Source organism: Chamaea fasciata, unplaced genomic scaffold, assembly GCF_029207755.1.
Source record: "Chamaea fasciata isolate MVZ Bird 193981 ecotype frontalis unplaced genomic scaffold, bChaFas1.0.hap1 SCAF_7, whole genome shotgun sequence".
NCBI lineage: Eukaryota > Metazoa > Chordata > Aves > Passeriformes > Sylviidae > Chamaea > Chamaea fasciata.
In genome coordinates, this window is record NW_027094092.1 from 45,769,334 (window position 1) to 45,791,965 (window position 22,632).

The 22,632-nt window shown below is 45.9% G+C and overlaps 1 protein-coding gene across 6 annotated transcripts in view; it reads right to left on the bottom strand.

Moving 5' to 3' along the window:
* Positions 1 to 22,632, bottom strand: part of FOXN3 (forkhead box N3) — a 210,940-nt gene that overhangs the window by 125,866 nt on the left and 62,442 nt on the right. For 2 of the 6 annotated variants that reach the window (XM_066188641.1, XM_066188636.1), the window contains exons 1-2: positions 12,045 to 12,269; positions 8,888 to 9,444 (exon numbers count right to left, since the gene is read on the bottom strand). In XM_066188641.1, the coding sequence (XP_066044738.1) occupies positions 8,888 to 9,430 (543 nt within the window). In that variant the 5' untranslated portion in view covers positions 9,431 to 9,444; positions 12,045 to 12,269. Of the gene's footprint in view, positions 1 to 8,887; positions 9,445 to 11,015; positions 11,079 to 12,044; positions 12,270 to 22,632 lie in introns of those variants that run through there. The other 4 variants (XM_066188638.1, XM_066188637.1, XM_066188642.1 and 1 more) reach the window with 3 other exon arrangements.

Consider the following 22,632-nt stretch of genomic DNA (forward strand, 5'->3'; position numbering starts at 1 on the left):
ACAGGTGAGGAATGGTTGGGGGAAGGGACTTTAACTGAGAATTAGACTGAGTAAGAGATGATAGGAAGCTAAATAGCTTTTTCCTTGAGACCAAAATATAACTACTGAATCATAACAAGTCAGTTGTTGCTACTGAAGAAAGAAAAATCTCATTGTTTCTAAACTACTTAAAAACTGACCAACTAGAAGTATCACAAAACCAGCAAGCTTCTTACATATCTCATAAAAATGAACTTTCCTCAGTATCTTCCTTTACCTAGAAGACCTTTACCAGACTTGTACTGTTAAAAAATATCAGACTATGTATCAAAAGATAAAAGCAAATTACTTACAGATAAAAAGCCTTATTAGTTTAAAAATACATATAAGCATGGGCCACGTCTTTCCCCAGATGATTGCTAAGCAAAACTTAACCAGAGGTAGCTACATGGGACATTTTCTTAAACAAATCTGTGTTCACAAAAGTAACTGAATAGAATCATAGAAGGTTTGGAAGAGACCTTAAAGGTCATCTAGTTCCAACTCAGCCACCATGTGCAGGGGCATCATCCACCGGACCAGGCTGCTCCAAGCCGTGTCCAGCCTGGTCTTGAACACTTCCAGGGATGTGGCATCCATGTGGGCAACCTGGGCCAGTGCCTCAGCATATCACATTAAAGAGTTTCTTCCAAACCTCTCATCTAAATCTCTCCTCTTCATTTAAAACTGTTCTCCTTTGTCCTGTCACTATCTGCCTGAACAAAAAGTCCCTCTCCCTCTTTTTTCTAAGGCCCCTTTAAGTAATGAGAGGCTGCAATGAGGTCTTCCTGTAACCTTCTCTTCTCCAGGCTGAACAACCCCAGCTCTCTCAGCCTGTCTTCATGAGACATGCTTCTGCCCTCCGATCATCTTTGGATCTCCTCTGGACCTCTTCAACAAGTCCATGTCCTTCCTATGTTGGGGGTCCCAGAGCTGGATGCAGCCCTGCAGGAGGGGTCCCACAAAAGCAGAGCAGAGGGGCAGAATCCCTTCTCTCACCCTGCTGCCCACAATGCTCTGGATGCAGGCCAGCAAAGAGTTGGCCTTCAGGCTGCCAGCGCTCATTGATGGTGTATGCCCAGCTTTTCAGCCATGAGAACCTCCAAGTTCTCCACAGGGCTGCTCTGAATGACTTCATCACCCAGTCTGTGCTCGTAACTGGGACTGCCCTGACCCACATGGAGCACCCTGCATTTGGACTGTTTGAGCTTTGGACATACTGATTTGTTACAGCTACATGCAGGGACACCATGACCTCATCTAGCAAGTCTGCCCAGTCTTGCAATGACGGAAGTCAACTACTTCTATATGCTAACTCACCACTGCTCAACAAACAAATGACAACCAGCTAAATTAAAGAGTCACACACAGTCCTTTCTTCATAAGGATTTTGGCTTGTTATTCTATACCATTCACTTGCATTAACTACATTTATTATGAAGATACAGCAATTAGCTGAAAATAACACAGAAGGAGCAGGTACAAGCAACTTGCAGACTGCTGCCCAGACCCTGCTGGGCCAGTCATGTGAATGACTCTACCAGAAATACAGTCATGCTGCAGGACTGAACTAAGGTACAGTGGGGACACAGTAACTGCCTGAATCCAGAGCAAAGAAAGGCAGCTTCTCCAGCAACTCAAAGGCTGCTTCAGGGTGCCTGAAGAATATTCTCAACTCCTCAGTTATTTTCAACTGTTCAATTATGACCAAGACTTCTAAATGTTTTTTTCCCAAGGTCTTCGCTCAGGAAAAGAAGTCACACAGCACAATTTGCTGGGCTCTTTCAGACAACGTATAACATTTCCCTTTTAGGAAAGGAAGGGGGAAGTCTAAGGGACACATATATAATATTTGAAATCGATTCACTGATGTTTTGCTGAAGAACTGAAGTGCAAGACAGAAGTGTATACACTCAGACACACCAGCAAGCCCAGTTCATCCCTGATGTTCAGTTACAGCAGAGTTAACACAGTCACCATCATGGGCCTGGTGCTCGGGGGCATGCCTTGCCACATGCACTAATGAACATGTGAACGTGCTCCTGTGTGCCCACATCCTTCAGCCCCTCATCAGCAAGGCCTCCTGTGCTCAAACCAGAGTGAAGCTCCAAGATCTGTGCTTCCTTTGCTGGCAGTGACAAGGGCACTCCATTATCTCTCTGACAATTGGAAAGAAACACAGGAGGTGATGAGGATGTAATGACAGCGGCATGGGAAAAGCCTGACAATTGATTTTATAGACATCCTTTCCTCTTCCATAACAGCTTTTCGGAGGATGCACAGCACAGGTCCACACAGAGCTACCGCTACTGCCAAAATTAAGAAGCTTGGGCAACAGAAACAAATCTTAAAAAAACACACATGTGCATACATCCTGGTGCAATTTTTGTTGTACCATTTCACCCATGTCTTACAGACCCAATCCTGCACCAAGCATGTAAGTGACTGAACATACAAGCAGCCCCAGTGGTTTAAGTGCAGCCTGTGCTTCAAAGGTGTGAGCATCCTTCACCCCTTCCTCTCCCCATCTTCTCCTGCTGTCACCAGGTCAGCTCTGAGCTGGCTGGAAGCCGCAGGCACAGCTTCATGTCAGATTAAACAGAGCTGAGCCCATGGCCTGTGCTGACACTGGTGTTCCTCTGACCACAGTAACCATGAACTAAACAGGGATCTGAAAATGAATCCAGCTAAATTAGCCCAATGAAAAATAACCCAAACAAAAATCATACAAGGAGTTTTCAGCCTGCTCATTACATAGTTACACATGTGCCAGTCTGAGCTGAAGACGGGCTTGCAATACAGCCCCAGATCAATTCCACCTCCCAGAGAAGGGAACAGGCAGACAGGTTCGGCTTGCGCATGAGAATAGCAGCTCAGACTCTATCACTTCAAATCTGCTGTAGAACACCAAGAAGAGTCACCAACACAGGCCACTTGAACGACAAACAGCACAGTCCGGCTCCTAAGGGGAAACCAAAACAAAAACCTCCAGCAGAAGACAATGTCCCATTGCATTTAAACTTCTGTTTGTGTCTCCCCTTAACCTTTACCCTGGGGCAGGGACTACATCCATTACCCCACCAAGCAGTCGTGCACCATGCAGCTGCCAGCCCTTCTTCCGTAAGGAATGGCTTGTCTCAGCAATCCCAACTAGCAATGCCCAGCCTCCCCATCATCTCTATTCCTCTTGTCATGTTGGCACAACTGTGCCACGTCGGCACAACCTGGACTGCACTGTCACTTGAACTGGTGACTTAAGCTGAAAAGCAACACAAGAATTAAAAGAAGAGTGAAAGATAAATCCAGCCACATCAGTTGTTTGTCAACAAAAGTTCATGTGCCAGGAAGGTAAAGGGGAGCAAACAGTCAGAAGTGAGGGAGTGCAAACACAGCTGAGAAATGGACTCATCAACCTCACCACAGCCCAGGCCCAGTGGGTAAAGAGCAGCTCACTCCTGATTTCCTACACTCTTTCAGTGCTGCTTAACACGCTTTGCAACATCTTTGCTGCGGGTAAGGAGCACAAACAGGGCCAGTTTATTTAACCTAAGTGGCCAATCTCCTCTGGTAGGTCAATGGCCTGTCACGGTGCAACCAACACCTCAACAACTCAGCAGGGCACCTGCCTGCAGGCTATCTTAACTGAGAGCAAGATAACACAAATACCTTCGATATAAGGTTCAGAGGATCCCCTGCATATAGCCAGCTCTTCCATCATTACTTGAAAAGAACTGTTTTGTGCTTTGTACAGCTCTAAAACAGTTAATTCAGGCAGATTCCAATGTAAAGAATTAGCTCTGATGTAAAATCAAGCAGCTGGAAGCCAGTGAAATGAAGAGTGTTCTTTCCACGCACAGCTTTAGGAAATCTATTATTTATATATTCTGTATAATTCTCAGGTTTGCAATTCAAAAACAAAACCAAACGGGTTCGAGAAAAGTTCTCCATAAATTGTCTAATATCTTGCAACTCCATTTACAGTATGGTTCTAGAGACTTATATGATTTCTGTAGAAAGAGATGACCCTTATTTCTCTACATATCAATCTGAGGAAATAATTTCTGATCTTAGAGAGCTTTCTTTGTATGACAGACAGAAGTATAAGACAATGTATTTCAACTTAAACTAGACAATTCCAGTTTAAACCCACAAAACATCCTTTTAATAACTAAATTAACAGTTGCACCAGCTTATTCAGGACATTAATTTTTTAATGGAGTCCATATCACATGAAGCCTTTAACATGAATCTGAGGGGTTGTTTTGTTGGGTTTGACTTCTGGTATTTTTTCACTTTAGCTTCCCCAGATGTTCTAAATGCAGTGAAATTCTGACACTTCTGTTATTTGAATCAGCCTAGGTGATAACTTTAAAAACAAAGGAGGTTATTTCCATCGCCGGTGTGAAACTGAACTTTCACAGGAAACCTCAGCGACATTAAAAGAGGGAGGACACGGTCCTGCCTCCCCTCACCTTTGTGCATATGCAGATTGGATCAGGAGATTCAAACAAAGAACAAGCACGGTCCTTTTCCTCTCACTCCAGCTAGCACTGATCTTTCTACAGGATTTTACCTGCCAAAAGCCCAGATATTATCACATCAGAGGAAAGACATTTGCAGGAGGCACTCCGGAAAAGTCTCCCAAAGGGTTTCCCACGGCTCCTGTCAAGATGACCGGGCAGAGCACTTATGACAGTGCATCAGACGAGGACAAGTTGGACATCAGCTCTTGCAAAGCTCAAGGAACACTCAGGAGTCCTCAGATCTGAGAGCCTGCTCCAGACAGAGGAGGAGCCTGGCTGGATCTCCATGACCCAGTTATGGACCACATACTTCCAAGAATAACTTCCACATCAAGCGAGGAGAATTTTCTTCTCCCATCCCCATAAACATATCCTTTACCCTCATTACATTTTTATTAAGACATCCCTCAACATAAGTGCCAAATAAACCTTTCAGATAGCTAAATTTCTTCAGCATGCACACAGCCAGAAACGTGTGTGTATTTCCCTATCTCAGACAATGCAGAGCAGACACAAAGAGGAGCCCTCTTGATAGGATGGATGCCCAAAGAAGCAGAGACCGGGGAAGAAACAGCAGAAGAGCAGAGAGGAGCATGGGGACAAAAGCTCCAACCTTTATAACTGGGCTGTTCACTGAGACAAAAATACTGCAGCGAAGGCAGCGAGGTCAAACATCATTTCCCCTCATCTGATAACGATGACAGAGGAAGTTTGAATTCATAAAAGGCACAGACACATCACACACCCTGGAAAGACAATCCTACCAGCCTTTGTTCAAAGCAGGAATCCCTATACGAATAAATCAGATTTTCAAGGTAGGCAGAAATAGGACTTGGAACAAAAATTTTCAGCCGTCCCTTAGCTCGAGCAGCACTAGTGGGCATAGCTATAATCACAGCAAACCTATATAATGGGTCTGAACTAGCTTAGCCCTTTCCCTGCAAGCAGAGAAGCTGCCACATCAGTAACTCCGTTGCTAGGGCAACTGCTTACTTTCCATATCAACTGCAAACTCGTTGCTATGGAGACACATATACAAGAAAAATTCCTCTCTATAGCCAAGGACCAGATGGTAGGGAAGTCATGGACTAACGGGCTGTACTAAGTGGGACGCAGACTACAGGACATTTAGATCTGTACGTTCACAATAGGATTAATCTCAACAAGTAAATTCACAGGTCTGGCAGTATAAACAAAGCCAGGGAACTCCACATCTACTCCCCATCATGTGATAACTTCATACTCTGGCCAACTATTATTAAACTGCTGAGCTCAATGCAAAGAGGTTTGTACAATCAAGGGCTCAGCATTTTCTCTTCTTCAGCCCAGCTCTCTGTCTCGATCCAGATCAGCCTCATCGCAGTTACATGAACAGCCAGGCTTTTGGTTTGCCAGGTAAGCCTGATGGCACTGCAGCTGAAATGGAACAGCAGCAATGTAAAAACAAAATCCTTCTTTCCCAGCATTCCACACCAGACCTAAAAGCACTAGGACAGGGCAAGTCAAAAAACTAAGTGATGAAGCCTGTCTTTTTTTTTTTTCCCCCCTCTCCATTACAATGATCTCACATCAGGAAATTCAAGCATTCATATGCAAGCAGAAAAAGCTGCAGACTATTAGATGCATATTTAGCCCCATGAATATAAACTAGTGGAACTCAAGACTGAGAAAACTACTATGCAAAGGGAGTTCAAAAAAGAATTAAGTGTTCAGCAGAACTTTTTTTAGAAAAATGATTACTAAAAGGCTACATAAACAAACACTGGAAAGCACAACTATGAGAGGAAAAGCTTCTAGCTTTTCACTAAGTGTCAACGCACATCACCGGCAAATGCCTGCAATTCCCAGCACTGATTACCTCCTTCCCCCCATCCTGTAAATGTTTCAGAGCCCATCTTGTTAGCATTTCATCGCGTGCCATTTGCTAAATGCTGCTTTTTTCTTTTTCCCATGCAAAACCAGTAAAACAGGCAGACCCCAATCCTGCAATTTGCAAAAACTGTCTGCAAAGGAGAAGTAGCATAAAATGATTCCTTACAGATGAAAGCCCCGTTTCCCTGCCCCAAGCCCCACACCAAAACCAGAGAACCCTTTAGGTGGACACCTTCCTTCTCAACAGCAGAGATATTTGCTGCAAGGTACCGAATCAAATCCAAGTGTGTGTGCACACACACGAAGGTATTTTCAAAGCCATCAGTTGACATTTACTACTTTCCAAGTCCGCAATTAGCTGTCAAGCACCTGATTCAGCAACTCTGACCGAGGGCCAACTCTGCACTCAAGACTCTGTCTGCCACAACCCTTGGCCAGGACATGAGGAAAAACCCAGCAGGGGACTTGAATGACCTGCTGTGGTGCATTTTACATTTGAGATTCCCAACTCGTTCACCTTAAAGCTGGCTACCTGCAGTTATTAGCATCTTCAGGAAGTGGAAAAAATTCTTTCTCAAAAGAAAGGGATTTTCCTGGAATTAATAAAACTCCACCCTGTGATTCATACAGGCAAGGCCTCCCATCATACCTTGTTGTCTAGCTATGCAACCATGGCCATAATCACGAATGTGAGACATGGGTGACCAGCCATGTATTGTGCTGCGCCACCTCCCCACGGAGCAGCAGTGCAGTGTGGTATTGTTCGGATGAGCTCAGTGGACGGCCGGATATTTGAGATAGGCATGAAGACAAATTCCTCGTAGGAAGGAAGCTGAAATCTAAATAGTCAACTTGTAAACAGAGGAAGAGGGGCAGAACAAAACACAAATGGCAGAATTTAACACATGCCTTGCCAGTTACCATATTTTAGTGGGTTTTCAAATGCATTGTGTGAAGATTTCTTACAGTCTGGGACAGGGTTATAAAAGTCTGTTGTGGCATTTGTTATTATTATAGTCTCACTTCCAAACCAGAATTTAAGACTCTGGCTTACATAAAACAAGATCCGGTTTGGGAACAGGTTTTTTTTAATCTCACACACTAGCTTTCACAGCAATTAATTGATAAAAACACAAACATATACTGTGTGATCAGCAATATGAGGACAGTGGATTCTAGGCAATACTTTTTAGAAAGAAAGAAAAAAAGGAGATAGACGTGCCAATCCTTTAAAAATGAAAGCTCTGTAGAAAAGAAAGTTAACTCGTCTAAAATGAGAAGTTGCTAGTTCAGGATAGTGTATGACTCTTCCTCCAGAGTTACTTGAGCTTCTATTCCAGAGCTTTTAAAGTTAAATACTGCACACAAAATAGGGAGAACAGCACCACCAAGGGAAGTTTAGTTTCAGGGTAACAAGACAATCACAGCATTTAACTCGGTGAAATACAAAAGCTGAGTGCATCTATTGTTTATGCCAGGCGGAAGTGTTCACTTTCTGATCTTCATCCAATTTTAGAGACAGCCCACGAGTGATGTGATTTTACCTGCTATTTATTTCCCTAACCTGTGAGAAGGCCTCTGAAATTAAGCCAGTATTTTTATCAGTATATTCATACTTTGCCAAAGATTCGTCCAGTCCACTGCATCTTGAGAAGGTCCCCTTTGGAAACTGATTCCTGCTCCCAGGCAGACTGGCGGAGTAGAAGGCTATGCAAGAGACTGCCCCCACCGCTCTGCTCACTTTCCCATTCCCTCGCACACAGCCTCTTCCTGCAGACGCCCGCCGCTGGGGAATGAGCAACAAAACCAGGAGACAACAACCGAGATCCAAAAGCAAAGATGTGCCCCCAGGGCTTCTGCTCCACACCAGCTTCAAGTCACATGAGCCCAAAGAACACCAGAAATTTTGGTGAATGGTAACCTTCGCCTTTGATGCCAGACATGTCTACTCTCTTTGAAGAGTTTCTCTAAAACTCCCTTGAAATGGAGCAAAGCTTCATCACCATTACCCTCCTTATGTAAAAGAAAGAAAAGTTTTTTTGGATTACAACACAGACCAGGGCAATAGCGATGGACTCTTACATAAGGCATACCCTTTCACTATACATTTGTATAAGCCAAGAACAGCAAGCAGCCTATTTATAACATGATTACATTCATCTAGTATAGCTGGAAACCATTACCACAGCATGATAACTAAAAACAGTATTTAACCACTACGCATGAAGACACCAGCTGGGGGGAAAAACACACACACACACACACACCCCGAACACTTTCTTACAGATGTCTAGACAATGAATTTAATAAAATCAGAATGAGCAATGCTGAAGAAATGCTGGCTCTCTGAACTTAATTGACTACATTACCAGGCACAGGGTTGCACGTTCTGTATTTCACTGTTAAGGACATATTCTGCGATTATCAGTTGAATCTTTTCAGAGTCAGCTATGTTTCCATGGTTCCAAACTCACCTGACTTCGGTCTTTGTCCACTTTCTTAAAACACTTATTCAAGGAGAGATTATGTCTCACAGAATTTTTCCATCCAGTGGGTGCATTTGCAAAATATGGAAAGTGTTCCAAGATCCAGTTGTATATATCCTTTACGGGCAGTCTTTTGGTTGGCGAATCCTCAATGGCCATAAATATGAGGCAGCTAAAGGAATAAGGAGGTTTGCAGTTGGGGTTCTGCTTGGCATCATAGGGCATGTCAGAGTGGGCAGGAGATGGCGGCGTGTCATCACCGATGTCCTGAACAGGGCTAACGCTCCTTAACACCGAGTCCCCAAAGCTTTTCAGCAAGTTCTTGCTCTCATGTAACCAGTTCAAATTAGTTAGTTCTTCATCTTCCATGGCCCCTTTATCTAATCTGATGGCAGGCAAAGAGAAATCTAGGTCCTCGTCATCATGAAGTGCCTTTGATAAATCGCTATCTTGATAACGCTGGCTCAATCCACTGGGAACACTAATTCCTGAGCCCTCTGGCTTCTTACTGGGAGGCATGACTGGACCCATTTAGACAGCAGCTCCTGGGAGAGTGAATCCAAAGAAAAGGGAGAAAGAGAGAAAAGTTAGCTCATAAAAAGGTCCTGTGTAACATTTTGACAGCTTTTCCCTAACTGGTCACTTGGCCTTTTGCCATCTGTATTAAACATGACAGTTTCACATAACACTCATTCACAACTGTTGAGTAAAATAATCTAAAGTCAGCACAAGGGAAGAAATTCCAGTTGATGGAATAAAATGATAATCCAGATACAACTCAGTTCTGCATGCACTCGAAGTCCCCCACAGGAAATTCCAAACCATGTCTCTTTAAAGAGGATGTGATGCTTTCAAACCATTGAATATTCCAATTCTATCACTTTAATAAGGATGAGAACTAAAAAAAAAAAAAAAAAAAAAAAAAAAAAAGTGACTTATAGCCAGTTGCTTCAGATTAATTTCAGCTGTTTCACATTTGAGGACAATACAACAGCACCATGATTAAAATCACTCTGGCTAAAGGCCTAAGCAGACAAACATCCAATCTGACTTGGTTGCACCAAAACTCAGAAATGAGAGCAAAACTTCAAAACCAGCAAGGTCAGGAGAAGGTAGGAGGGAAAGCAACACCCGGTAGTTTTGGGCTCAGGGCCAAGAAATGAGGAAGCAAGTGCCAGAGAAATAGAGCACTTTAGAAATGTATGTAAACAGAGATGATTTTAACACAAGCCGAACTTATTTTAAGCGCAGTAGAAAACAAGAGTCAGAAAGACTGCTGTGATGCTCAACAATGGCCTGCGAGAGGTGGGATGAGCTGCTGAGGGTACTGCACCAGCAGGGCCTGCTGGAACATCTGTGAGTACTAATATTTGGGATTACCAGAGTAATTCAGAGGCAGAGTTAAGTTGCCCCTGCCAAATTCGACAGAAGCAGACGAGCCCAACAATTCTACTTCAGAAGCAGGAGACAGGCTCCCTTAGCTTCTACATACAGTCAAACTGCCAGGAATTAGGTCTGGAGACGTGAACACAAATGGAACAAAAACTGAATGGAGTTAATAACAGAATTTAAATGGAGGAAACTTTCTGCACAAACACTGAACAAGAACAAAACGACTCCCTGTACCTAAAACAACCCCAGCAGTTATCTGAAGTCACGCAGTCACAGAGTCAATTCTCTAAATTAAAGGCAAAAAAGCTACAGGTAATAACAGAATGAACTATCTATCTGCAGGGAAAAATAGAGCAACACAGCCATTACGAGAAAGAGAAATAATGGACTTCAGTTTAGCTGTCATAAATGGGCATAAATGAAAACTTTTAAGTTCTTTGGGTCTTTCTATAAAGAAGTTACACCAACGCAAACATTTACCAAAAATGAAACACACAGAACTCTGTTGCACAGAAACCCATCAATACACTCAACACGGTCAGTGAAAATGTGCAGTTTTACATGAGTAAGCATCTGGAAAAAAAGAAAAAATACCGAGGCAGATATAAACACCAGGAGGCCAAAATTGTGCCGGCCCCACTTCCTAGTTTTCAAGATTGCATCCAGTGCAACCAGAAGGTAAACAAGGGAATGGCCAGCGTCCAGGGGCACTGGCATTGCCTACCTACGCCGCACACTCAACTTTTGACTCCAAATGGAAGTTCCGTCCCATGAGCTTCTAAACAGGAAAATTATATGATGGCTGACAGTAAAGTAATTTAATTGCACCGTTGCTATGACAACATACTGCTCTCTTTCTGTTTAATTTCCTTATTTGCCAGTATCCTCCCAAAGGGCCGTATCACTTCATGATTTTTCTCCCCTGTCTCTCTCTCCCCGCTCCAGGCAGCGGGGGTGACCGGGCGGCCGTGGCCCCGCGGAGCCCCCCTCGGGCCGGCAGGGAAGTCCGGCGGCGCCCGGCCAAAGAGCGGCTCCCAGCGGGGCCGCCGCGGGCGGGCCGAGTGCCCGCGGCAGCCCCCGCGGCGGCGGGGCCCGACTGGGGCCACACCGGGGGAGTACGGGGGGAGCCCGCCAGCGAGGCCAGTGCCGGCTGCAGCGGCCCCCCACCGGCAGACAAAGGAGCGCCGGTCACGGGCGAGCCCGCGGCCGGACGAACGCGTTTAACCCGCGGGAGCCCCGGCGGACGCGCCCCGCACACGCGCCCGCCGCGGCCGGGGGGGGGCGCACCGGGGCGGGCGCCCCGCCCGCGCTCCCACCGCACCCGCCGCGCGGGGGGGCGGGCGCCCATTGGCCGCGGCCGCAGCCAATCAATGGCGTTGCCAGGCGACCGGGGCTGCTCGGGCCGGGCGGCGCGCGCCGCGCACCCCGCCAATGCCGGCCAGGTGTCACCGGCCCGCGCGGCCCCGCGCGGCCCCTGCACGTGCGCGCGCGTGCCCCGAGCTCCTCGCCCGGGCGCCGCCGGGACCCCCGACGGGACGAGCTCGGGCCGGGCGCGGCCCCGCGGCGCGGGCACGGTCGGGCTCGGCGGGGTCACGGCGGCGCGCACGCCGGGCCGCGCACCAACTCCCGTCCAAGTTGTGGCGCGGGGTCGGGCCGAGCCGGGCGGGACTGCACCGCGCCGCTCCCCGCGGCCGGCCCCGCACCGCCCCGCCCCGCGCAACCCCCGCCAACAACAACAACAACAGCAACTTACCTGGCGGGGGGCGGCGGTTTCACCGCGGTCCCTTCATGGCAGCGGCACAAAGTTTCATCTGACGGAGCCAGGCATGGCGCGCCCCCGCCTCAGCCCGAGCCCCGGGGGTGCCGCGGGGGTCCCGGCGCACGGGGCTCCGCCGCCTGCATGGGGCCCGCCTGCCCCACGCCCGCCCCGCGCTCCCGACGGGCAGCGGTCCGCCTCGGTGCGAGCCCGAGAGCGAGAAATTGTTTCCACTGCAAACAAAAAAGGCGACACATGACCACGGAGGGAGGGGAGAGAGGGAAAACGTGGGCTGGGCCAGCCGCGACGGGAGAAGCCGCGGAAGGGAGGGCCGCCGGCGGTGGGGGAGGGCGGCGGTTCCTGCCGGCGGCCGGCGGGGACCCGGCCGTGCCGTCCTGCGGGGCCCTCACCCGCCCCGGCCCCCGCCCGGCGTCCGGGTCGTGCCGGGCCGGCGGCGCCGGCCGGGGGCGGGCGGGTGTCCGAGGTCTGGCGGGAGGTGCTCGGGAAGTCCTGATGAGCAGAGAACCGGCAGCCGCGGCGCTCCCACTTGTGCGAGTCTCCTTTCCCCCGCCCGGCCGGACCGACCCCGGCTGAACCGCGGTGTAGACCGAAGGCACCGGCCAGCCCCAGGAGCCCACGGCTTAGCATAGCGGAGCCCTGCTTCTACCTCTCCCGCAAGAGGAGCGGGGGAGGCATCTTTCAACACCCTCCCAGTGGGCAGGTAATTCCTGCCGAAAACGGGCGAAGCTGCCGGCCCGGCGGCACACACGAGTCCGCCGGCCAGAGCCAGGCACCTGCCCCGCTGTGGGAGCGGGCGCCGGGCCCTGCGCGGGTGTGCGGGCAGCGACAGGCGCGGGATCCCGCACGGCGGCTCCGCTGCTGGCTCCGGCAATCGTGAAACTACGGCCACCGCTGCGGTGTGCGGTGCACAGTAACGAACCGTCTCGCAGAAATCTGCAGTAACTGCCGACGGGGGGCGGGGGGGGGGGGAGTGGGGAGTGAATATTTCCTGAAAGAAATCTGCTTTAAAAGAAGGCTTGACTCCATTAGGAAAAATGGTGCATTTTCTCCTCTGCTATCATACCCTGACATAACTAGTATTAACTTGAGTAAAAAACCCCTTGCCATCAGTTGAATTAATTGAAGGGAACTAACTTGATTTAAAAACAAAGAAGTTGTCCAGTCTAGACAGCACTAGCTGAACGTACAGTCCCTTTTATGTTACATGCCAGATCTCAAGTAGCTTCAGTGATTTGCAGCACAAAATTAAAGTATGGCTGTCTACGCGCAAAGCAAGTACATGGAACTGTTTCACAGCTGGTCCACAAAAATCAAACATTTTCCGCTCTGGGTAAACAATGCTTGCAGATTTAGCATACTCTAAAATAAATTTTCTTTTCGCTATAGAAAATGCCTGCTGCAGAAATGTATAAACACTATCACTTAAGTCAGAAATACAGGTATCCTTCCCAGTGCAGTCCTCCTGGACACAGAAATTGCCACTAAGCTAGGGAGGAAAACATTTTAGCTGTTTTACTTAGAAAAGTTAGAACAGCTGCCTCAAGACCTTTAGGGAATTCTGCATTATTTCCCAATGGATGGGTTACCTCCTTTAATCTCTTTAACACTCATGAAATTCACAGTTTTAGATAAGAGTGGTAAGCACCTCATTCTCAAAGTGTAGGGATAAGAAGCATTTCATTGATTCTCTGGAACTAGAAATTCCTGTCATAACTAGCTAAGGCTTCTTTTGCCGATAGCTTTCCCTCCCCTACCCAGTGAACTGCTATTTCACATTCTTGCATATTTTCAAGAAGACACACCAGCAGCTGAATTGCAGAATAGGAAGAATACCTATCAGGCAGCAGAGTATCATCATTACCCACTGGCAATCCCGCCCTGTGACTCCACCAGCCCCAACACTCCAACAGACAGCAAGACCATTAGTTTACACAGCTCTTATCTCATGGCCGTTTAGTTCCAAACCCAAACTAAATTATCAAGTCATAACTCCACCCACCTGAATTTACTCCAAATACTTCAGACATTTTTCTGAGTGAATCAACATGCCTCTTTATTGGCAAGCAAGGAGATTTATTGCATTTATTATCACTTGTAAAAGTCAAGTGTCTTGAAAGACTACCAAGAAGAATTCAGCTAATGAGAAGTATTTCTGAAGTGAGAAGGGGGAAGCCTCATGAGATGCAGGGTAGTATGCACAGAAAATTATACCCTGAATACATTATGTATGCATCCTATTCAGCTCAGTTCTGTTCAGAATTAGTAGCCAAATTCCCCATGAATATTGGTGGAATGTGATCAGTTTCAGAGTCTTCTGTTTTTTCAGTGGCAGGTAGGAATTTCCCCACAGTGCACACTGGAGATTGCATTGAAGGGCCGCTGTGAGACATTTGCTGTGTAGGCAGAAAAGCCGGCATGACCAAGCACAGGGGCCAGCAGCAGGTGGCGGAGAAGGTTAGGAGAGCAGGGGGACACACTGCCCGCTGGGTCGGAGGGCTGGCAGATGCTCCCTGCTGAGGTGCCCCATGAGAGGCAGCAGGGCAGGGCAGCCTCCCACTTACCCCTGAGCTCAAGAGCAACTGGAGCTGCTGACTTGCAGAGCACTAAAATACCAGCAACAAGGTAAACACTACTATCTTGCCTCTAGGGAAGACTGTTCCCCAACTTCTGACTTTTTGCTGGAATACCTAATACAGCTAATTTAAGAAAGGAGCAGAGTCTCATGCAGCTCCATTGAAAGGACATTAACTGATGGCTTAGAGACTACAGCAGCAGTAGCAGAACTAATGTATGGCCATCAAGTAACTAAATACTCACTGTAATCTCAGGCAAGCCCCCAAATTTATTAGGGTGTTGATTTCCCCATTTCTGAGCCAGCAATAATACTAATTCATTTAGCATAAGATTTGCAACACTGACAGATGAAACTGTTTGTACATAAAGACCAAAGTACTTGCCGTACTGAAGGCTGATTAGAAGTTCCAACAGTGCAGAGCTGCACTTTAGCCTTGTGGGCTAATATACAACAGTCTAATCTTTCCACTCAGATTTCAGAATACCAACTGCAGATGTTGCAGTATCTTATTTAATGAGGATTTCCAGCCATCTCCCTATACTCCTTTATCTCTTATCCTACTCTAGATTGGAATCCCTGAAAATTTCCCACAAGCTATCAAGCACACAAGCACAGCAAGGGTCATGGGCTCAAGGGCTCATCTTCCCCCCTCAATCTCCTTCTCTGCCGGGAACATCTTTCTTTGCTAGTATTATGACCATGTGTCGTGGTTTAACCCCAGATAGCAACTAAATACCACACAGTCGCTTGTTCCTTCCGCCACACACACAGAGTGAGGAGAGGAATCAGAATTTAAAAAAAAAAAAACCAAAAAAACCCTTAACTCATGGGTTGAGATAGGACTAGTTTCATAATTCAAACAAAATAAAAGATGATGATGATAGTAATAATATGAGACAGAGGAATAACACCCAAGAGGAACAAATAACACACAATACATTTGCTCATCATTTGCTGACTGATGCCCTGTTCATCCCTAAGAGGTAATTGGCCCCTCGTGGCCAGTTCCCCCACAGTTTATATACTGGGCATGATGCTCTATGGTATGGAAAATTCCTTTAGCCAGTTCAGGCCCCCTGTACTGGCCATGCTCCCCTCTGGCTTCTTGTGCAAGGCTCACTGTCAGAGAACAGGAAACTGAAAAGTCCTTGACTTCGGACAAGCACTGCACAGCAGCAACTAAAACATCAGTGTGATAACAACTTAATTCTCATACTGAATCCAAAATTACAGCACCACTGTTCCAGTCAAACGCAGGACACCATGTCACATGACCTTGCTAAATACTTCTACTTTCTGTCTTCTGGCCTCACCTGCCACACTTCAACAGTCCTGCGCTATTTATCCTCACCTTTAAGCCCCTCTTCCTAACTTGGTCTCCAATTACCATGTCTTTATTGACTAGTATCCTTGTCAGTGTTTATTCTCTCTATATTAGAGTCAGATTTCTTCCCTGAAGTCTGCTGCAAGTTTGCCAGCAAAGCTTGTTCATTAGCATTTAGAACTAGACATGCAGCTGTACAAAAAACCCCTCCTAATTCTTAAGGGTCCTGATGTACTTTTCAAAGAGTGATATGGACAGGGCTGCTGACTCTTGCGATCAGATCCTCGGTGTGGGACACAGCTCAGGCCCTGACACCTGTACACCGACCATCTCATTTTGTGTCAGTTCTTCCCCCGTGCAGAATGACTGGTGTGTCCCCATCAGTCTTGATACTTCTAATCTTCTGTTTTCTCTGAGGCAATGGATTTAATCTTGTACAGAACACAAGCACATTGGACATCTTCGAGAACTTATAAAAACGGAATCATGAATACAGCATGTGTTTATTCATTTCCTCTTTCACAACTCGTTCTCAGCATTCTTCTCCTGCAGTATCAACACTTCTTTATTTTTAACCACAGCAGACCAGCCCGGTTTTGTTTTTTGCACTATGCCTGCTTTTGGGGCAGAGAAACAGCTGTGTCTGAATTCCTGGAACAGTACCAGAACAGCCAGAGTCTCTGCCCTGTACAGAGGTAACACACCTAATGGGCTGACAAACAGTGCCCTGCTGCCCGGAAAGAGAGCAACTCTGGCTTTGCAGCTGCTCTGAGTGCAGTTGTACCCTACCTGCCCATCCCATGGCTTTTGCAAGCATACCCTCCCCTTTCTTCACCCACAGCAAGCACTAAGCTATAAGCTGCACATGCAGCAAAGGCCCAGCCTACTCCAGCTTACCAACAGATCTATCTTTTGCTCATTCATTCAAGAACATGGAATCAGGTTTACAGAGCATTTTCCCAACCTTGCATTTAATCAGTCTTCAAGTTCTCATTTTCCCCAGCAGGCAAAACCCAACAAAAACAGAACTGAATCTGTGAGAAAAGGAGCACCAATACGAAGCTTTGTCAGAAGTGTGAGCAAACAAAACTATCTACAGCATTTCTGTTTCACGGACTAAAATAAAATTAATTTCTTCCAATAAAATCCACAGTTTTTATTAAATAGCTCTTTTATAAATTAATGCATGCACATTTACGATGTTATTGTAGTAACACTTGCAGTTACTAGGGAAATGAGTATACTTAGTGCTAAAATTACATACAGCTGAGAAGCTACCAGCAATTGTGTTTCTGTGCATGAGTGTGGTGGGAGGAGAGCATCAGGCATGCTCATTTGTCCTACATATATTTGTTAAAATGGGTCCATATGAGAGATGCTTTCACAGTGTAATTACCAGACATACAAGGACCCCATGCACAAACCTAGTTTATACTGGGAAAGGGAAGTTTCTGCCAGTGCAGCTTATTTTGGTAGCCTAGTCAATGGAAAGCAAAATGTGGCCTGGGATAAACATATCTTTACTGGAGTCCTCTGCTATAATTGTCTGAACTCACCTAACTAACTCAGTACATTAACTGTAATACAAGCCAGTGTTTCTAGTACAATTGCAGTGTTTAAAGAGGCTGAAAAATGAAAGAACTGTGTTCTGGAGTTTGGTGCTCAGATTCTGCTCTCTGTTGTAAAGGTGTAATGCCACAAGATGTGGCCTGGTGTTATCTCAGCATCAGTATTCACCACTTGGCAGCTGAAGTCAAACTTACAAGTAATCACAGAACCAAAAATCAACTGTATTTTTGTTCTCAAAAGCAGTGTGAAGGAAAAGCAGCAGCCAACACTGCAGACAAGTAAATATCAGAAATTTTGAGGAACACTACAATGGAAAACCACATTCTTTTTACAAAGCTCCCAAACTGCATTGCCAAGTGAAATTTGTAAAACAAAGACAAATTTTTTTCAAGTCAACATCCCAAATTCTGTCTCTGCTTTCCTGAATACAAACCGTTCACTTCATCAATTATTTTATGAATTTGTTCTTTATTACTGTATCTATGCATGCAAAATTAAGTTTGCAACAGGACCTCACAGGTAGTGAAGTTTCTGTTCACATCTCATCAACTGAAGCTCTCAGCAACTAACACTAAACATAGTTTAACTGACACTAAACATAGTTTATCATCACTACTGCTGTGAGCCAGAAGGCAATTCTTCTCCTCTGACCATTTGCTTGTGCTAGGTGCATTTCCTAGCCACAATTACACTTGTGTGAGTCCCAGCTTGATTTCCAGCTCTTTGTAGCACAAGATATACCAGGGCCCTGTCCTTTACTCACTACTTGGCTCTACTCTTCTGTACATTTCTTGAGCACTGTTCCCAGAGGAAATCCTGCGAAATGCAGCTTCCCAGACTGCAACAACGCAGAGACAACTGTGAGAGCCTGTATGAGGTGGTGCAGGGATGAAGCACAAGCATGGCTGTGCTGACGTACAGTTGTGTCTGCAAACAGATGCTGAGAGGGTGCAGGTTGTGGGAAACACACTAAGTGCCATGAAATGAATAAGCAGACTTCTATCCTTGGTGTGGTTTTACTGCTACAGACAAGCCCACCAAAAGCACCAGGGAGCAAGGAATGGAAAACAATGAAAAACTGCAGTGGAAGGACTAAAAAGAGTCAGTACCATCTGTCTTGTCCTGTGCTCCCCTCCACAGCCACAAATGAGGTGGCCTCCAAGGCTGAACCATCAGGCAGAGTGGGTAAGCAAGATTTTGGGAGAAGTAGGAAAGCTGGCACAGCAAAAAAGCACAGCTCAAGTACCCACATCCCATCAACAATTTCTGTGGCCAGAGAACCACCCCCCTGGCTGCTACTACATTCATGTCCTGTGAGGTGGATTTCCCTGCAAGCGCCTTTTGGCTTCTCTACAGTGGCAAGAGTGCATTATTGTAATGGACTGACTTATTCACAGGGACATGAACTTCTGCCAGGCCTTTTGGCACTGCCCAGTCTTTCTGGCAACAGGTAACTTCAGTGAGCAGCTGCAGTCATCTGGGAGGTATGGTGCATCTGGCACCTCACAGAATTTTTGCAGGCAAATTTCACGTTCCACAGGTTTCTCACAGGGATGCCACAAGGATGGGGTGGGCCTCAGCTGCTGAAGTAATATGAAATAATCTTGGAATGTTTCGCTCTTTAAATCTGCAGTCTTGTAAACATTGATAGTTAAGCCCTTTTCTTAGGATCAGCTGGTTCCAGCACAGTTTAGCACTTCCATAAGCATTTCAAGGACAAAATAATGTTGTGGCTATGTTGTGGTTTAATCCCAGCCAGCAACTGAGTACTATGCATGTGCTTACTCACTCCTCCCAGCCCTGGTGGGATGGGAAGGAGAATTGCAAAAAGGTAAAACCTGTGAGCTGAGGTAAGAACAGTTTAATAAATGAAATAAAGCACAATATAACATTAATAATAGTAGTGAAAAGGAAGATATGAGAGAGGGTGAGAGAGAGAGATCTAAAACCCAAGATGGACACAAAAATGATGGACAATACAATTGCTCACCACCTGCTGAGCAATGCCCAGCCCGTACCCCTGCAGTGATCGGCCCTTTGCAGCCAACTCCTCCCCCCACTTTATCTACTGGGCATGATGCTCTTTGATATGGAATATCCCTTTGGCCAGTTGCAGTCAGCTGTCCTGGCTGTGCTCTCTCCTGGCTTCTTGTGCACCTGCTTGCTGGCAGAGCATGGGAAACTGAAAAGCCCTTGACTTAGGCTAAGCACTGCACAGCAACAACTAAACCAGCAGCGTGTTACCAATGTCATTCTCACAATAAATCCAAACCGCAACACTGTATCAGCTTCTAGAAAGAAAATTAACTCCATCACAGCCAAAATCAAGACGGGCTGTAACAAAATTTTTAAGAACATTTGAGGAGAAAAGTCACTTTTATTGCTTGGATGCAAGTAGAATGTTTTACTTATTCAACATCACCTGTCACATAATTGTCTATATTTTTTTCACAATGAAAAACACCCCCAACACAATATCAAACCAAACACCACATGAAAGAAAAAAGAAATAAACTACCCCTGGAGAAAGCCCTGCAGGTTATTGGAGCACAGCTGGGCAGCAGAGCTGGGGTTTCAGCAGCAGACAGGCCAGTCGGGGCTGTGCCAGCACAAACCAGGCAGCCGCCGAGCCCAGCCGTCCTTTTGTCGTGTCTGTGAACAGAAGACCCATGTAATGACAACCACAGAACTCACTTAAGCTCTGAAAAGGTGACTAATGAGCTCATTCATACTCCCTGTAAATTATTCACTCCAACACTGAACCCACTCCAGACAATTGGCAATGTAAACTTTAAATACAGAGAGCAGGAGCCTCTTGTGTTGCCAGCTTTTGCATGTAAAACCTTTTGCAATGCAACAGACACTTCACTTGCTTCTGCCCCCTTGTTAAAATCACTCAAATGTTTAGACCTTCTTTTTTACTACCTCTAGCAGAGTTAAGGCAGCTACAGCTCCTACATATTTATTTTGCCACTGCAAAGTCTTTTTCTTTAGTAGTTCCAGGTAATCACAAAACACTATACATAGCTTTAAATTACATTCTTCAGAAATTAAAGTCTGACCTCAAAATGAAGGCTAGGTCTAAAGAAGTAAGAAGACAACAGCACATGCATGTTTAATGAGAAGCAGTCCATCTCCAGAGTCTTCACTTACTGATACTTCTGTGAACATCTATAATTTGTGCCAAAATAAAAACTGAGGTCTTAAAAAAACACAGTTTCATTTCTTAGGCGCTGGTCCAAAAAAGCTTCTGATATGTTTACAAACAGTCCATGTGTAAGAATGCTTTTGTTATCCTGTTTAGTGTGAAATAAGAGGCAGATAATGGTTGGATGTTAACAGCAGGAGTGGTGGAGTTTGCTGCTGTGGTGGCTGAAACAGCATTTACTCTCTTCCAACAGCACTTTTCTTCCTAAGATAAATTGCTTACACCATTGATAAGTTAACTTCAGTAACGTGTTGCAGGTTGAACTAGCAAGACAGAGTGAACTACAGAGTGACATTAAAGACAATGTCTTATATGACATGTCTGATCTTCAGTGGGAAAACATTACTTGCACCTCTGGTTACAGGATCAACTCCAAAGGTCGGGAACAACTAGATAAAAGGGAAAACCAGGAATTACACAGCTAAAGTCCAGTAGAATATAAAGTAAGGTAAAGTATGGGAGACATAAGGCAACATCAAGGTGATATTTAAACACAAGAAAAGAAAAATGGTTAGCAAAAGAAGTTTGCAAATGAAAAAATTGTTCCAGATTCACTAATCACTCTTTCTTCCAAACTATCAATGTAACTAATCAGACTAAGAAATTCTGCACTACTTGAAGACAAAGACTTTACCACCTACCAACAACTATGTGACTAGTCTTCATTTATTTAAACCCATGATTCTGAAATTACCAGAGATGCACAGAATGCCCTGTTAGTGATTGGTGAAATGGTGATTAGAAAAAAGCAAACACAAGACAGCAATGGACCAGCCTACACCACACAGCATGCATGTCGACTTTTCAAAAGCTGCTGTGTTTTAACCCCAGCCAGCAGCTAAGTCCCACACAGCCACTTGCTCATTGCCCCCCAGCACCAGCTGGAATACCAAGGAAAACAGGAAAAAGGTAATGTTCAAGTGTTAAGGACAATTTAATGACTGAAATAAAGGTAATAATCATAATCACAACAATAGTAATAATAACAACAGTAATAATAATAGATGAACAAGTGATGCACAATACAACTGCTCACCACCTGCTGACTGATGCCCAGCCTGGACCCCTGCAGTGATCAGCCCCTGGCAGCCATCTCCCCCCACACTGAGCATGATGTTCGATGGCATGGAATATCCCTTTGGCCAGTTTGGGTCACCTGTCCTGGCTGTGTTCCTTTCCAGTTTATTTCTGGACCTGCTCACTGTCATAGCACAAGAAACTGAAAAGTCCTTGACTTAGGGTAACCACTGCACTGCAACAACTAAACATAAGTGTGTTTTCAATATTACTCTCACATTAAATCCAAAACACAGACCTCTACCAGCTACTAGTAAGAATTAACTCTATCCCAGCTGAAAGCAGGACAAAAGCTCTCCATCTAGTGAGATTCCTACCCCTCCTGTAACTGAAGGGCGTTGGCAAAGGGCTACACTGAAATCACAGACCCCCACTAACCTGCCTGGCAAGGGGCGTTCACCTCCCAGTTCAGAGGTGGGAAACAGTGGCACTTCCTGCAGCCGGCTCCCCACACCCTGCTCCTCATTTCCCTAATGAGGCCCAGCAGTGATGTCAGTTTTGCCCAAGGCATGATTTGGTCTAAATAATAACCAACTACAGTTGGCTACATAATCAGAGGAATGCCAGATCTGGGGGAGGATCAGCAAACAAACTGGCGGAACAGCTTTTAACTGCAACTGCCTGCAACGAAGTCAAAACACGGCTACAAGTGTCAGTGAACCTCTTGACTGGTCAATGCCACTACTCTTGCTGAGATGCTTTGCCCTGGATGGCTTGAGGTCACCTGGGAGGCTTCCTGAGATACCGGTTTCTGCAAACTCCTGCAAGAGTGCCATGACGTGTAGGGCACACAGCCAGCACCGAGGAACGC